The sequence below is a fragment of the Pithys albifrons genome, chromosome 15, assembly GCF_047495875.1.
Source record: "Pithys albifrons albifrons isolate INPA30051 chromosome 15, PitAlb_v1, whole genome shotgun sequence".
Taxonomy (NCBI): Eukaryota; Metazoa; Chordata; class Aves; order Passeriformes; family Thamnophilidae; genus Pithys; species Pithys albifrons.
In genome coordinates this window covers 11,709,110-11,726,634 of record NC_092472.1, presented here as the reverse complement: position 1 = coordinate 11,726,634, position 17,525 = coordinate 11,709,110, and the positions used below count along the sequence as shown (strand labels likewise).

Here is a 17,525-nt window from a genome sequence, read left to right as displayed (position 1 = left end):
TTACATCCAAGCAGCAGCTAAGTGATGGGTGAGGTGCCAGAACGGGCTGTGCTGGTGATTGTTGGCAGTCCTCTGAACATCAGGTCTGTTAGGACTGGCTGCCCACTGGTTTTCTGCAATACTTCTCAGCACTGAACATTACAAACACTAACAAGGGCAGCAATGTATCCTGTTTGCCCAGGGAAAACACCTTGTGCTATTGCTTTGGGAAACAAAGCAGGTTGAAAAAGGTGGGTTACCAGTCCTGCCTGTGAGGGGAAGAGACACAACTTGGAATCTCACCCTTGCCTCTTCTCTTGTGGCCATAAAAAATGGAGGGTAACCCTGGAAACCAAAACAAGGATGAACAGCTCACGGTGCCAGCAGGACCCTCTGTGCCACCATGGCTTTTGCAGAACAGGCCCAAAACACCCCATTTGCAACTATCTTGGGACTGTGCCTAATTATGTAAACACTGAGATTCACCTGGGGCCTCTTCATGCTGCCAGTCTGCAAAACAGTAACTCTGTGAGGCTGCAGGTATTTGACAGAAGCAGCTGTGGAGGGAGACAGTTCCTCTTGCCCAAGCAGACCATGTGTCTCTGATATACCCTTTGTGGAGTAAATTAACAGGAGCACCAGGAACCAGCCCTGGTTTTCTTTTGGAAAGCTGGATGAAGGCAGATGCCTACAAAATCTACCCATTCCCTTTGCAGTTGGGGTTCATTTTTTGTAGATTGGAACATTGTACTCCCTCTCCCTGGAATAATTTGCCCATTAATTCCCGCACCCCAGGATTGTTGCAGCGCTGTAATCATGCAACAACTTAGGTAAAACCAGAATGAGAGTAAAGCAAAACATAAATGCTAAGGACTTTCTTTATTAAGCAAAGGTTTCAAGATTCATCAGAAGCTTTCAAGGGTCAGACTAAGGCTTTAGGAAATAATCTGCCATGGGGAACATCGCCAGGGACGGATCCTCTTTTTCAGATGAAGGCAGTTGAGAACTCAACAGGATTTGATCGCCTTCAGTTGGAGAGTCTGACGGCTTCTCCTGCAGAAAAGGAAATCAGTAACTCAGAGATGGAACATCTGGGCTTTTACTGTTGATCTGTCTCTCCCCTATACCACAAAGGAACTTCTGAACTCTACTCCAACTATTTCCTTTTATTAGTAACATACAAAGAAAAGATAAATTCTTAATTTAAAAGAACAAATAGTCTGTAGGAAATAGACTTTGTTTGCTTGAAGAAAACTCTTCAGCAAATCACTTAAGACAGAAATGCAGAACTCTATGTTATCTCTTTACACATGCAAGAAGGGAATTCCTGGCAAATTCCCCCAATAAAAGAATTAGCCTTGCTAGTGAGATAACAGGTAAACAAAATAAAAGAACTTTACTTCTCCAACCAGACTCCGAGTCTGATTAGATAATTTAAGCTAAGCTAATTTAGTTAGTGAAGAGATAGATTTCATACATACAGGAATGCGTTGCAGAATAAGCATTTATTGCTGTACGTGACACCATCAGACCCACAGTGTGGCATGTACTCCATGGTACAGAAATTTCTGTATGACGGGTGGTCCCTGCAGTACTGCGATGCAACCTGTATTCACAAAAAAAAGCTCTCAACCAAAGATGTGTAAGAAAGGTGACATTAGGAGACCCATACACCCCCTGATCTCACCACTTATTGTCCAGAAACAGATGCTGAGAAAAAAGCCCAGGGAAAGGGCAGGATACAGCAGTATGTTGCCTCCAGTCATGCAGAGCCTGCATAACCACTGCAAATAATGCTGCAGTAACTTCGTCAATTACTTGGACATAAACTGAATACTGCCCTACTTATTGAAACTATCACCAGATGGAAATGGCAATTTCACCCAATGATGTCTGTGGCAAACATTGTTCAGACAGCTGGATGTCTCAGGATTTCCAAGGCTCGATCAAAATGTGATTAGTAAGGACTTAGACAGAAATTGCATTAAGGAAAAAAAGAATGGGAAGTAGAAAAATCTGTCCCTTACCTGCAGTGCACCAGTAGCTGGGGGGGGAAGAAGAAAAAAGGAAATAGGTTACAAATGTAATTAATGGATTCTGTTAGAGTTAAAATCTGTGAATGAAAGCCCTGAATATACAACTTCCAATTCACTGTGTGCTAGCAAATTACTTCTTAGACAAAAGGAATTTCAGGAAACATTTTGTGCCCTACTGTATGTTGATTCTGTAGTATTGTTTTCTTTTTAATGAGGGTTAAAGTCAAGATGCAAAAGGGTATGCAAAATGGAAAAAGAGAGACAGTTTCCATGGTTCAAAAGAGGGATCAGGACATATACCCAAAGCAAAGTGAGTTATTGAAGCAAACAGGGTCATAAACCTGACAAGTACACAGAGGCAGCATCTTATGTGCATTGCCACAGTTATTCTTAAATAAGAGGAATATTTACTGAGATGTAAATTTATAAAGCTTCTACAGCAGTTCAGGCTCTCAAACTGCATCTCAGTTCAGGATGACTACTTCATTCAGTAAAATAATTTTTGTTTCAGCAACATTTCAGAGGTTAAATACTGGATGTCTGAGTCTCCAGGTTGTACCACGTACATGTCACTTCTTTCATTATGCATAAACTAGCACTGAGAGTAGAGCTGTTCCCACAGTTGTTCTTACCCACTCAGTTCTGTTGCTAAAATATTACCCCATAAGTGATAGTCTTTGATGTCAAGTCTTTTCAACACTATCTTTCTAGGAGTAAATAAGTCCTTGCAGAATGAAGCTCTTTCCAGTCTGAGGATGTTTTTTGTGGTTCTAAAGACAGTCAGCGCTTACTCAAAGGCAGAGCAGGAGGCAGTGGAGCAACTCACCTGAGATACAGCAAAGGGCCAGGGCGATCAGCAGCAACACACCTGTCGTCTTCATGGTGGCTGGAGCGACTGTGAGCAGCAGAGCTTGGCTTTTGCTCAGTGAACACAGTCTTGACTCTGCCCTCAGGTGGTAACTGCACTTATATTCATGCTTGCACGATTGGGTGTGTGTGTGATTGTGCATGTTTGTGCATGTTCATATTTGCCTTATCCACCCTTACTCTGGAATAACATTCCCAGTCTTTTGTTGCAGTGGCAATCTCGATAGAGGGAAGCCATGCTGTAAGCCAGGAAGGATGTTTCTTCATCAACGGGAGTCACAAGAAGTTTAGATGTGTTAGATACACCCTCTGTGTCGTTATTGTAAGTGAAATATATGACAGTTTCTTTCTGAAGGATCATAGAAAATTCCTGCAGGCAAAAGAGCAACTGTACAAACCTGAGCAGCAACTGCTGTCAGATTTTCTCTGTATGCACCTATTTATGTACAGTGTTTTTTCAAGAGAAAAACATTGAATGAAATGCTTCCATAGCAGAAAGTCTCTCCTTTTATTTTTGTGCTTCACTACACTAAAGCGTCATTAAGCTATAGTGAAACCAGGAAAACAATTAACTGGGAAGACAAGAAAGACGGTGAAAGACACTGAAAGGAGTACTTGGAAAGGACAAGGAATGGAGCAACTTTTAGAGGATTATGCAAATTTACAATTGTTATTTTCCATAAAATCCATTAGCATTGCAGTAATAAGCTTTTAGTATGATGATGACAGGATGATGTGAGGCCCTAGCATGGATCCTATAAAAGTTGAACCCAATCTGAAAATTGCTGCTTCATCCATCTGCCCATCTCAACATAAATCCTTTTTTTTACCACCAAAGCATTGCTTTTTGGGATGACCTCATTCCATCAAGGAAAACAAGCACCCCTCTTCCTTTCGCTCCCAGAAGAAACCCATGTGGGAGACAGTACATTTGAGAAGGGATGTGCCCAATTTATTTATGTTACTCTTGTATGGATCATAAAACCACCAATTCAATACTCAAATAAGAGGACAAAAGCAAAATAAATTTTATGGAGAATAGACCAGTGACAGGTCACACTCTCAAAAAACAGGAGGATACTTTGTCCTTGGATTGTGAAACACTGCTGAAATACTTCTTGGGCTGGCAAAGAGCTTTGTGTTATTAAAGACTAAGAGAGAAGACAAGTAGGCAGGAATAGGCACCACCCCTAGGAAGGCATTTATCTTAAAACACTTGGAGATGGTTAAAAGACAATTTCAGGGTGAGAAAAATGTAATAATATGTCAGTTGGAGGACCTAGACAAATAGACTGGGATTATGTACACGTCTGAAAAATAGGGGCCTTGCAGAGTGCTGCAGTTCAGGTGAACAGTGCTGAGGAGGCCAGGGACCAGCTCTGGGCACAGACACCACAGTCTGACCAGGTTTTGCTGATGCTACTTATACAGGGAAAATGCACCAGGAATACCTTAGTAGAGATCCTCCTGTGTCACCACTCCAGCCCTTTACAATGTCAGACATCTAAAGGGTCTGAACACTAATTCAGGATGACTGTCCTTTATGTGCAAAGACACACAGCTCTGGGGTTTATGCATCTGTATTTAATTTTCTGCATTTTATGAGAGGAAGGGGAGCAAGACGTTCTTGTCATATCCCAGAGCTATGAGCACGTAACCTATTCTTCCTGGCATCATGATTCACCAAATCAGAAGAAAATGTTTCATGAGACAACACATGAAACAAGACAAAGAAATGTTGCTGATTTAGTTTATTGAGAAAGAAAATCAGGAGTGAGCTGAGTTCCCCAGAGGGTGAGATGAACTGAGGTGAGATCTTTAGCTGGGATTTGCCAGTGGGGATCCTGTGGTGAATTCTCTCAGCATTGATACTCAGCATTTTCCAAAATGGATTAAAGTGATAGTCCCATTGCTGTCCCTGAAAGCAAGGAGAGGAAAGAATGAATCAAATACAGAGTCCTACCTTCTGTAATCTGTCCTTTTGCTTGGCTCCTAGAGATGGTGTCAGATGGGATCCTACCACAGAGCCAAGGAACTTGAAGACTCAGCATTCCATTAGCTATTTGATTATTAAGAGAAGAGTAAAACAATTTAACCCATTCTTAAGACTGAAAATATTTGTGGGGAAACTATAGTGAAATTTCAAAAGTAATCTTTGCAAAACGCAAGAAAAAACCCATTAAGGTGAAATGGCCCTCAAATCATTCAAGCTAACAAATTAGACATAGGTCTTTGTATACTTTAATGAAAAAAATGAATGGTTGGCATGGTGGCTGGTATTCTGTCCTGCCCCAAATCCCTAATCAACACTGTCCAGCAAACAAAAAAGCAGCGACTGTGCAAACTTGCGTCCATAGCAGGCAACCGATAACACAAACGTGATTCATGTTTGTACATACACAACTGCATTGCAGAAGGTGCACTTATTGCTGTATGTTGTGTTGTCAGAGCCACAGAGAGGCATGTAGTCGAGTGTGCAGACAGGTTTAGGGTAGTCACTGCAGTCAACCTGCAAAAAAAATTAAAAATAAAAGAGTCTGATGTGAAGGAGTCAGTATCAGAAAGGCTTGAACTCTGAGCTACAGCTGCAGTGCTAATGATAACACTCTGACTAGAAATAATTAACTTCCTTGCACATCTGACATAAACTGTGGTGTCAGTTTCTCCTATGCCAGGAGAATTTAATAATATAAAAATAGATCATAATTTCCTGTTTGAAGAGATGCATATCATAACCTGATCACAGCATTCTAAGCAGCAGAAGTTCACTCTGTGAAGGTGCCATGCTTGTGATCACACTGCATTGTGTTCCCAAGCTGTCCAGGAAATTAAATGGAAAAACACTGGTGAAACTCCTGGAGAAGTGTAGGTGCTGATTTCTCTAGAAAGGTCCAGTATCCCTCCTGTAGGCTTAAAACAGGAAGATCAGTACTCAGCTAAATACGGCAAGACTGGCATTCTGTTCTTTAGTGCAATGGGTGCTATGCTTGCAGAGTAGCACTGTAGGGCAAAAAACAGATATGGGTTCAGGAAGAGACCCAGGAAATTCATGGGGGAGAAATCTATTGAAGCTTACTGACTACAAAGAAATCACACCTAGCTGAGGTTCATCACCTGAAAATAGTTGGAGGTCAGAAGAGTAGAAGACCTATAGATACTCTACTCTCACTGTCTCCTACACAATTCTCACAGACCCTGCCAACAGCAGGCTCTGCATCAAGTCATCATGTGCTTGATGGACCATTGATCTGACACCATAAGCCCTTCTCTGTTCTTATCCTCAGTTCTGCCCTAATGGATTATTTCTGCTACTGCTCTTTCACTTATCCCTTCCTGAGCAGTCATCTGCTTCCTTTTCTGGTGTTCACACAAATAAAATGTATTATGTGTGGAGAAAAAATCTTCCCTGTGCTGAAGCAGGTACACTCCTCCAGGTCCCTGCTGGTCTGCGGACTGCTGCAGACACTGGCAGTGCTTCACCTGACAGCAGCAGGTCCAAAACCCAGTCCCTCACCACAAAATTCACTTACTGTGACAATCTCCTTCTTACATTCACCATCATTCTTCTTGCCAATGCTGGTTCCAGCCTCTCTGGGAAAGGAAGAGACCTGCGTTAGGGAGCTCTACAAACAACCTGTTCTGCTGAACCCCATGACCCAGTAATATTGTTCAGCCTCAGGTACAACGTATGGGGTACAGGAGACACATTGGTTCCCCATGGCTCTAGACACCAGCTCAGGTGGTGTCACTGCCTGCCAGAACGCTGTTTCATGGCATGATGCAAAGGACGAGTCCAGAGTGTTAGGGTGAATGAGGAAATAGGTTGTGTGACCATGTAGATACCCTTTAGGTTAGTTGTTGTCCTCTGCAAGGCAGCATCTGTCACACAGAAATTTATAATTTAGATCAGAGAAGCATCCTGTCCTGTGTTAGACTCCTTCCCAGCCCTCTACTTCTCTTTCTAGATCAAAGGCACAATTTTCCTTCTAGTCACAAAATAAAACAAGATCTTGTTATGAGGGAAAGAGGAAGGTCAAAGGCCAAGCACCTTACAGAAGAGGCCTTGGTAGAAGTCCTGATACTCAAAAGAGCAGTTGCCAGGAGCACTAAGCCCTCGTCCCTGTGCACACACAGTACTCACATGTTACGGGCACACAGCACGCACTCGTTGTCATAGGTCACCCAGTCAGTACCACAGACGGGGTTGAGGTCTTTGTTGCAGAGCAGCGCCACTTTGCCTTCTTCACTTGTTGTGTTGGGATACCTACTGCAGTCCACCTGTTGAGGGAGCACATAACAAGGCACTGCTGAAGGCTGGCTTAAAGGAAGCAAGTAGATCTGGTGAGTGTGTCTGTCTGGCCAAGTAGGAAAACACCACGGCAGGAAAAATGATTTTTTGTGTGTCACTATGACAATCCACTTGCAGATTACAAATGCAAGATTCTGACATCTCGTATGTACTATTGTTCAGGATCTGAGTAATTTCTTGGGGGACTCACTAAGTGGCTTTGGGCACTCTGAAGCAGGACATACTCCTTGTTTTACCCTTGATTTCACTTACAGGAACAACTTCCTTGCATTCTCCATCATGGTCTTTGCTGACATTGGTTCCATATTCTCTGGAGAGGAAAAGACAAATGTTAAAAGTTCAGCAAAAATTTCTCTACATCCTAGGTACTGGAAATATGTAATTAGTACAAGGGAAAACTGACTCTTTCTCAGTTAGGTTCATGTATATTTTTGAGAAGGTAGTGTAATTCTCCCTAAGCAGCTGAGTGGCTGGCAGGGATGTAAACCCCTGGGAGCTTTAGGACCATTTTGGACATCTCAGAGCAGAGCATCTCTCCATCCTTTGGCTGTGATGAGATGTGCTCTCAGAGGTGTCATCTGGCTGATCCTTGAGCTGGAGAGTAAAAACCTGAATAAATTACAAAAGCAAAAGAGAGTCACAGTGACTAAAGCAATGTCTAAGCACCGGAGCACCATGCTCTGGTACCCAAGCTCATTTTGAAGGAATTGACATGAGTGACATGTGACAGATCATTGATTGTTGAAAAGTTGTGCTGCCAGGAGCCCTAAGCATTGCTCCCTGAGATCTCTCATGCAGTACATACTTGTTGTAGGCACAGAGCAGGCACTCATTGCCATAGGTGACTCCATCAGAACCACAGATGGGGCTGACGGCCTCGCTGCACACCAACACCTCTTTGCCTTCCTCATTTGTAGTGTTGGGATATGTACTGCAGTCCACCTGCCAAAGGAATGTACAGCAACAGGGTGGTAAAGTCATTTTACATTCACAACTCTCATTTTGTATAAGACAGTGACCAAGTACAACCAGTTTTCACTACCACAGCAAAAACTTATGCTAGAGGGTCAGTCTGGTAAATCCTTCCTGCAGGGATCTCCCCACACAGCAGGAGAAGAGGGGGAGGAGGACAGAGCTATAGACATGTAGCCCCTCGGATGGGGTAAATCGGTGGTGGTCTCTCATGCTTGCTTGGCAACATTTTATAAAGGCTCTCCATTGGTCCCTTGTTTTTCTAATCCTGTGGCCCCTCGAGTGCACTTCTATTTTTACTCTTTCATTCTCAATATTCTGATCATGTTTTTTTCAGAGGATCAAGACTACTGACCTGGTGTGTGGAAGCTGGAGCAGCTCACAGTACTTTAGTGTCTCAGTAGGTTGCCCTCAGATAGGTTCTGATACCACAGTCTATTCCTATCAGTTTAAAACAACTTGCATATGACCAGCTTAAAAGCTTAGACTAGTTGCTGAAAAATTCAATAATCAAAAAAATTCTATCATTATTACTAAAACATTATTAACATACAGCATAAACGTAGAGCCAAGAGGAGTGTAATTTAATGTTTTACATTGTAGAATCTGATTACTATGACACCAGTGTCACACTAGGTGAAAAACTGCAGAACATCTACAGGCTGGAGGTTGTTCCCATTCCTTTGGTTATGATTTTACAAGGCCACATACTTGAGAAAAGTGACAGAAAGAATTCTTCCACTCACCTCAACCCCAAAGGCAGCATCTGGAAAAGAGAGACAAAGTATGAAACAAAGCCAATATGATGTCAGTTAAAGCTGAGAAAATGGGTGTAAAATTCCTATACACAGGACAAAGCTGAATGATTTCCAGTGATTGGTTTTTGAACTAAATAAACTACACTTTTTTTTCACTATGTTGGTAAGTATAATAGCATAGCTTATTGCTGGATGTGATGAAACATATTTTTGAATAGCTTTGTTCTTTTCTGTTTTGAGATAGGTAGACTTATTAATTGAAAACTGAAGAGCTTTTCCTTTCTTATCTTTTTACATATCCGCTTTGACCCAAAAGAGCTGCTATTTGAAAATACACCTGAATCAATACAGACAAATGCAAATAGTCACCTACAGGATAAGCAAATACATACAGCACCTGTTGTCAGAAATATGCATTTTAAAGAAGCCGTGTGAAAAAACATGTCTTTGGCTTTGTCATTTCATCAGTTGTAAATATGCAATGAGATCATCAGACTCTGGCTTGTTTTCATCTTTTGTTGTTCCATTAGTAGAAGAAGTACTGCAGGAAATTTGCCAGGGTCCTGCAAAGAACTTGCTTGTGCCATTATAATATTTTCACAACTAGTAACTGGACGTCTGACCCCCTTCATATGGTCTTATTTCAAGTACTCATCCCTTTGCTGTAATTGTACAAGACTAAGCAGTATAATGGTATTAAAACATCAGTGTACAAAGTGTAACAGCACTAGTTGCCAGCACAGAACTCCACTTGCAGTTATTTGTATTTATGACAGACAACCAGCTACAGCAGGAGCCACTGATGACTGTCCTGAAATATGCTCCTGCATCCTGCACAGTGCCAACACATCAAGGCAGCCGAGTGCTCCAAAGAAGATTTGCTCTCTTTGAAGCCACTATCTTATCATTTTAAAGACAGGTGGGACTCAGACGTGAAGCTTCTATGGTGCCTTGAAAGTTACTCACCTGGGACGCAGCAAAGCGCAAAGGAGAGGAGCACAAATACACCCGTCACGGTCATGGTGGAAATGCCTCCAGTCTGCAGGCTGAGCTCCTGTGCTGCTCACAAGATGGTTTCTCCAGGGCTGACTGCAAATATATACAAATGCAATGTCTAAACTGTTCAACTGTAACATAAAACAACCAGCAGAATCTGTCACCAGTACAATGAGGCTGGTAATATTTATTGAGGTCTTGACTGTTCAGGTAATGGTCTGCGTCTGCTAGGCAATTGATTTTGGCTGGACACCTGGTTAATAGCTCAAGACAAGTATCACAAGATCCCAATGGTCAAAACCAAACAAACAGCATTTTGGACAAAAGAAACATCTTTAGGGTTCCAGTAGAAATGTAAGAAGCCCAAAATATTGAGGGCAGTAAACAGCAGACCTTTCATTTGTCTCTTGCAGAGCAACATCTCCCATCAGGGACCAGCTTAGGCAAGATGCAGTACCATCCTGTTTGCAGATCAGGCCAAGTCTCTGCTTTCCTTTCTGGTTTTGGGTGGGGGTTTTTGCCCACAATTCCCACATATTCACCACTATGTACAAACACAGGTCAGGTGTGGCTTTGCCATAAGCAGAAGTGGTTGATCTTTTTCAGGCAAGTCTGACAGGACTCTGTCTAACCTGTGAAGCCAATGGTATTTAGCACTGGTTTGACTTAAGCAAAGGCTTCTTGACAGTTTCACTGACTGAGTATAGGAGAGCTCAATAGAAGACTTGAAAGCAGGTTTAAAATCTGTCACTAAAAATGTCACTTGAACCTTACCAGCAGGGAGCACTTATTTACAGACCCAGTCCCAGTTAAACAGACCGACCAATTCAGAGTGTTCCGCCAAGCCATCTGAAGAACAAAAGACACTGAGGGTTTGGGAACCTATTTACATAGCACCAGCTATGCTTGAAAGTACAGTGGGTCCTTTCCTCTTGCAGATATTTTAGAAAATGATACTTAAAATATAGAAGCTGTCCCAATTTTCCTGTCTGTCTCACACAACCATTCTTTATGCCATCTCTAAATTGCTCCTTCCTAGGAGGAGGTCTGCACCTCTGCTGTTTTAGTAGCTGTAATTTTGCAGGAGTAGGTTCTGCCTGTAACCTAAGTTTCTCAACCCTTTCAGAGGTCCAAAATGTCAAGTTCCAGTGGGTTTTTTTGGTAGTGGGAGCTAAACATTGTGCTTAGGGTGGACTTTAGAACTGTGGGAGATGCAGAACAAAAGGTGGTTTACAGGTGCTGCCTTGAACAAACAAGGCACTGCCCACTAGACAAATGGAATTTAGCTGAAATCATTGAAATTCAGTGCAAGAAAATATGTTGATGTCTGATATATCATAGTAGTCCAAAGGGTATATTTTGATCCTTAAATGAAAATACTGTAGAGTGTATGGAATCACCTATCCTGATACTGGCACATTCAGAAGGCTGCAGGATGGCTGTGTGGTTACACAGGTTACATTTTTACCTAAAATATTCTTCACAGGGAGAAGCATCAAAATAATTATTCTGGTGTGATTATATTACAGGGAGCATTCATGAATATTTCAGACAGATTTAGCACATCTTCAAGATGTATTGCCCTAGTGTGTCTTGTGGATGGTGTCTGGAAGCCAAATACTTTTCCCTGAGCATGTGCAGGAGCACACTGTCATGTGCCACCTTTGTTGCCTTCATCAGTTCACCCATTAGGCTCTGCACAGTTAGAGGTGGGTACATATTTCTGGGTTAAATATGAACTTTGCCACTGCCATCTCCAGGCACGTAGCAAGACCTCTGAGAATCATCCTCACCAGCTTTCCCAGGCCCAACCTGGCAGATTTTGGCAGGTTTCCTCCTGCCTGGTTCTTGCATGCTGCTCCCTGCCCTGCACTGTGCTGTCCTCTAGGCAGGACCAATCTCTCTCCTGATGAGCAGAGAGCACATTTCTGCCAAAGGCTGGTGTGTGTTTCCTGCACACATCAGATAAAAATTTTCCACTGCAACTGCTGGGTTCAGCAGTGGGTCTGGCACACACTGTCCCTGAGCAACCCAGATTTTCTTTGACCACCACAGTGCCTGTGGTTCAGCAGATCCATTCCTTCACTCTCTCACCTACAGACAATCTAGGGAGACTTAAGTCTGCAACAGTTAAGTGATGACTGGGGAACACCAGTCCCCCATGAGCCATTCAGGTACCTCCCAGGCAAGCCACAGAAGTGACACCCAGAAACCACCAGGTTTCAGACAAATGCACAGCCTCCAGTCAGACAACATCCACAGACTCCCCATCTGGGGTTACAGCTCCAGATTATCCCACCTCTGATAACAACATGGAAAAATCCCACAGCTGGTTAAGCTCATGCTGTAGGACAGATTGCTCAGTTCTTAGCTACTCCTGGAAGAACACTTAGAAAGAGGATTTGGTCTGCAATCCTGCCACTGATCTCATGCTGTAATCCACTTCATTACGGTCTTCTAATCCTCAAAGTCAGATGCAGCATCTGGCTAATGACCATTTGGCTAAAGAAAAATCCTTCTGTGTGCAGCACAGGACAAAAATCCTACAAGAGAGCTGGAGATGGACTTTTCACAAGGGGAAATGGTTTTAAGCTAAAGAAAGGTTAGTTTAGATTGGATATTAGGAAGAAATTCTTCCCTGTTGATGGTGGTGAGGCCCTGGCACAGGTTGCCCAGAGACGCTGTGGCTGCTTCATTCCTGGAAATGTTCAAGGCCAGGTTGGACAGGACTTGGAGCAACCTGGTCTAGTGGAAGATGTCCCTGCCCAGGGTTTGGAAGGAGGTGATCCTTGAGGTCTCTTAACTCAAAAAATTCTGTGATTCTGTGATCTGCAAGTAAGCAAAGGCAGTGCCACATCTCAGGGTACCACTTGTTATGGCTGACACCAGAGCAGGATTTGGCAATCATACAACATTCTTTCTCACTTACTCAAGTAACTTCTTTTTTCATGTTTTCCATGACAATTTATTTCAGCATTGATTTCATATTCTCTAACAGAATCAACAGATGTTGGAAAATTTTCTTAGCAGATATGTGACTTCTCAGCATAAATAACACATTGAAAAATGAACGACAAATTATTTAATGCACTTTCCCAAACACTCCTGGGTTTTGTGGCCTTATTTAACTAACAAACAGCTTTAAAAGTAGGAAATAATAATTAATTGTAGCTCTTTCATGAAAATGCATCTAACCACTTCAAAATGCCTGCTGAACACAATTCAGACTGCAGTTTTCATCTTTGGCTTTCTTTTGGCCACAGTGTGGCCAACAGCTATTTGCACTGAGCCACAAGCTCGGAGAAACTGATAGAGCACAAATGGAAGCTCTGCCTCTTACTGAGTGCCTGAAGGCCCCATTTGAACTGAGTAATAAAGCAAACAAAGTCACTGATATGATTAAAACATCTTGATATCAAAACATATCCATGTTTTATGAACCTATTAAATAGAACTTGATCCAGGTAATGCCGGTGGATGTTTTCCCGAACTAATAAGACCATGTGCAGAACTTTGTACCCTGCAGGTGAAGGCTAACATGGTTTCACATTACTTATGCAATGAATTAAATGTACTTGGCCCCACTGCAAAGGCAGATATTGACACACAGGAACGAGTCCAACAGAGGATGGCAGGGTCCCCAGGGAGTGGGGCACAGGGCATTCCAGGTAAGCTGAAAGAGCTGAGATTCTTCATCCTGGAGAATGGAGGGCTACAGAGATCACATTGCTATCTACAGCTCCCTGATGGGGTTATAGATAAGACAGAGCCAGAGTCTTATCGGAGCTGTATTGCAGAAGGATTAAATTCTGAATGAATGTGAGGAATTATCCTTTGGCATGAGGATGATTAAGCACAGGAACCAGAGAGGCCATGCATGTCCTTCCTCGGTGATACTGAAAACCAAGTTGAACAAGAAAGACCTTGGGCACCTGAGTAGACTTTGACTTTGGCCTTGCTTTAAGCAGAGGTTGAGCTAGAGACCTCTGGAGAGCTCTTACAACCTGAATTATTTTATGTATATGGTACTTTTATAATGCTTTCTCCTATAAATAATTTCATTAACAAAGAAACATAATACTTCTCTATGACCCAGGAGAGCAGCCTCAGTTCTCCTAGAACCTTTACTAAAGGGTCACATGTAAGTTCTTCAAAGAGCTCCCAGGACATTTTTACAGGGAGTGACCAGTAACATGTACAACAAAAAGAGTGGAGTGTAATCATTGTTTTAAACCCCCATATTTGAGGGCATTATTAGCTCTCCATGGTTTCCAAGTCCCTCCACCTCTGAAGCAGCCCAGCACTCTGCCACCACAACCCTTTTCCAGAAGAGCATCTGCAATCAAACCTACAGCAAAGTTATCTGCACCACAGAAAATCAGCTGCCAAAATATTGGCCACTTCACTGCTGTGCTACAGTTTGGAGCAGACGTGGGGCTCAGCAGCATCAGCTCTGAGGACATACCTCCATTCCTCGCTTCTTCAGCTCTGTGCAGTTTGGGATGATGAGGACATTAGGTCAAGACTCCATTGCAGAGGGTAGAGGCTACTCACATGAAAGCAAGAAAATGCTAGAAAGAGCATCAGAAAAAGGAGGCAGTAAACAACACAATTTTGCTGGACACTGACCCGGGTTATCACTCTTTGAAGTGAATGTACTGTGGGGAAGGTGGGCTGGAGGTAATGCAGAGATATTAACCTGCAGCTGGTCAGAGGAAATCATTGGTTTAATCAATTTCCCTGACACTTCAGCAATCTCAGCTCTGCATCACTGAGCACTCGGTTCATCTTTGCCACAGCTCAAGCAGGAACCACGAGGATGTGGCTGCGGGGAAGTAGCAGCTGACCTGGGATTGACACCATTCATGGATGCCTGGCAGGAAAAGTCAATCTGGCAACTTCACTGCTGGGGCCAGGAAAGTCTCCTTCAGGAGCTGGGGTCAGAAGAAAATCTTACAAAGGTAGAAAAAAATAATACATTTCAATAGATTCTTATCTGCAAGGAGACATTATTTATAGCACAATGCAGTTAAAATAGAATGAATAAGCATGTTCTGCCATGAAAGCAAATTGTTTTGAGGTTATATAAACCAGGGGAATAGTTGAACACATTTTCAAACTACCAGTCATCTAGCAGCGCACACATCATCAGAACAGCACACAGCAGGAGGACTGTGGCTGTGTCCCCTGGATTTCAGACAGCTACATGACCCACCAAGGAGTGTCATTGCTGAGAGAGGCTGATAGGCAGAAGTAAGATATTCAAACTGACTAACAAGCAGGGCTGGGAAAAGTGATCTAGTATGGTTGGGATGAGCTCTTGCTGCATGCTGAGCAGCAGAGGGGAAAGTTAAGGCCTCAAGGAAAATAATTTGATCCCTTGACAGCTGCATTCCAGAGTTTGTTTACACAGGGATAAGGACCCCGGATGCAACTGCAGTATGAAATCTGTGGCCAGGCTGGTGGGGGAGCCAGGTTACTGTCTCCCAGGAAGACAGGGATCATCTCTTCACAGTGAGCTGCCAAGTCTCATTAATTTATCATAGGAACATGCCTTCAGTGCTCTCTCCCCTCAGTTCTGTTTTGTAAGATTGACAGATATGTCTATAGACCACAAAGTGTTCTTGACAAGAGGGTAATTAACCTTCAATGTTTACATCTCCATCCTCTTGGTAAATAACACGACAATTTGGGGGTTTGGGGAGGTCTGACTGTAAATTAGTTATAGTTTCCTTTTATGCTCTTGATCAGAGGCCAGGAGGACCAGACTTTTCTTAGTTCTACCTGGAATAGTAGGTGACTGAGAAAGAATTTCCTTTGGTAAATGGCCAAAGCATTGGACACAGAGATTTTAGACCAGCACCAGGTCTGCAATCATGCATCAGTCTGTAGCTCCACAGCCCTTTGGACCAGGATCCGGGAACTGCTTCATGCAAGCTCGGGACAGCATAAGCTGAGGCTCTGCCCAGACTGAAGGAGCTAAGGGGTGAAGAAGTTTACACACAGATAATGACATGTACAAGAGAAGTTATCATAAAGTGGTTTTTAAGTTAGATGAACACTTCAGGAGTATGTCCTACACAAATGCCATACAGGAGGAAGACACCAGGAGTGCAAATCAGCTATTTCTGGAGGTGCCAGTCCACTGCTGCCACAGTAACCTGGAGGCACTTCTTTGCCTCATAACTGCCCCAAGAAAGAACATCGTATCACATCCCCAGGCAAAGTTTTCTTTCCATGTGAAACCACAGGATGAGCGGATGCAAAATAAAAGTAAGTAGAGCACCAAATAAAAACATGCTCCCAGGTATCACCTTATCAACCAAAAAACCAGCAAAAATGCATTTAAGAAACAATGTTTAGAACTAAAGATGAGTCCAGCGGGTTGCTTTCATTTATGGGAAGAAAACCAGAAACCTCTGAGATTTGGGAAGAATGGTGGTTTGTTTTTTTTAAGAATAATCTTCTAAATAAAGCAGAAACAAGGGGTAGGATGCAAGAGGCTAAGAATGAAAATTCACTGCTCACTCTAGTGGGAAAGGCAGGGAGGATAGAGTGAGAGGCAGGATACATCATGATGCTGTAACTTGAACGCTTGGCTGGGATAAGATGAACTGGATGGAAAGAATTTCTATAGTTGAAGGGTTATTAGCATCATAATCACTAACCATGACTTCATTAATCAAAGAATAGCAAAATTTTGTTTATTCTACAGAGGTGAGCTCTAATGAGACCACTGGCTGATTCTTTGCAGCTGGACATGGGTGAAGCACAGTTGGTGCTGACAGAAAGGAACATGCTGCCAAATTACAGGATTTTACTGTCTCACAGTAAAACTGAGGTAGCCAGCAGGTATTCTACCATCTCTTAACTATTGCACTAGCAAAGCATTATATATGTGTGACAACTGTTATGTTATGCATGATTATATGGCCCCTGGCTTGGGCACTGCCCCATTTGCAACCTGACAAAAAGTTCTTATCTCAGGAGAGCTGAATACTGATATCTGCAAAGGTTTTCTGCATCTCCTTTTCTGGTCCTGAAACGGGTTATGCTGCACTTTGCTGTTGCTGCCAGTGAATGTTTTTTGTGAATGCTCCCATAGCAAAGAAATATTTTTGCTACTTGTCTCATATTTTGCATCTTTTTGCCATCCTTCCCTTCCTACATTTGAAAGCAGTCTGTGGAGAACAGCAATATTAGAAAGCTAGCGTTAAATCACTGCCAAATAAAATGTCAACAGAAGGTATACGCATCACTTGCATCCAATCGTGCACTGCCTGCTCAGCATCCAGCTGACACTGTTTGGGATGCTGCCACAGAGAGCAATGGGAGTTCAGGCTGTTTCTTGGTTTGCCTTCCTCCTTAGTCAGTGGGATGACTGCTGTTACTGAGCCCCTGAGTGTCCCAAGTTCTCTGAGGAAGGGGAAGTCTGCTATTAGAGACTCAGTATGACCATTTTCCCAAAGGGGAACTGGTGCTGGGAATGTAAATAAAACTTCCAAATGATGCAAGGGAAGGAGAGTTCATCTGAGTTAACCACCAACAGTGAAGTGGTTTTACTGTTTCTGACTATTATAAACCTATCAGTCAACAAATCTCTGACAT

General features: G+C 42.8%; 2 protein-coding genes across 3 annotated transcripts; both read right to left on the bottom strand.

Moving 5' to 3' along the window:
- Positions 1-839: 839 nt before the first annotated feature.
- On the bottom strand, positions 840-2,962 carry LOC139678852 (ovomucoid-like). Its single transcript, XM_071570064.1, has 4 exons — positions 2,842-2,962; positions 2,007-2,023; positions 1,461-1,585; positions 840-1,032 (listed from the first exon to the last, which is right to left on the bottom strand). The coding sequence occupies exons 1-4, from the start codon at positions 2,894-2,896 to the stop codon at positions 987-989; spliced, it is 243 nt and encodes an 80-aa protein (XP_071426165.1). The 5' UTR covers positions 2,897-2,962; the 3' UTR covers positions 840-986.
- A 1,769-nt stretch (positions 2,963-4,731) lies between these two features.
- On the bottom strand, positions 4,732-9,957 carry LOC139678850 (ovomucoid-like). Of its 2 annotated transcripts, XM_071570062.1 has the most exons (9): positions 9,888-9,942; positions 8,910-8,929; positions 7,997-8,133; positions 7,444-7,501; positions 7,024-7,160; positions 6,409-6,473; positions 5,977-5,978; positions 5,282-5,391; positions 4,732-4,800 (listed from the first exon to the last, which is right to left on the bottom strand). In XM_071570062.1, the coding sequence occupies exons 1-9, from the start codon at positions 9,940-9,942 to the stop codon at positions 4,755-4,757; spliced, it is 630 nt and encodes a 209-aa protein (XP_071426163.1). In that variant the 3' UTR covers positions 4,732-4,754. The 2 variants fall into 2 exon arrangements, with proteins under 2 accessions (XP_071426163.1, XP_071426164.1); XM_071570063.1 differs by lacking the exon at positions 5,977-5,978 and having other exon boundaries at positions 6,413-6,473; positions 9,888-9,957.
- Between the last annotated feature and the right edge of the window lie 7,568 nt (positions 9,958-17,525).

Coding starts and splice junctions, on each gene's coding strand:
- LOC139678852 (XM_071570064.1), bottom strand. CDS start 2,896: ATGAAGACGACAGGTGTGTTGCTGCTGATCGCCCTGGCCCTTTGCTGT. Junction 1,033..1,460: donor TTATTCTGCAACGCATTCCT/GTATGTATGAAA, acceptor CCTTTTCTGCAG/GAGAAGCCGTCAGACTCTCC.
- LOC139678850 (XM_071570062.1), bottom strand. CDS start 9,942: ATGACCGTGACGGGTGTATTTGTGCTCCTCTCCTTTGCGCTTTGCTGC. Junction 8,134..8,909: donor ATGCTGCCTTTGGGGTTGAG/GTGAGTGGAAGA, acceptor TTCCTTTGGCAG/GTGGACTGCAGTACATATCC. Junction 6,474..7,023: donor GTGCTGTGTGCCCGTAACAT/GTGAGTACTGTG, acceptor TTCCTTTCCCAG/AGAGGCTGGAACCAGCATTG.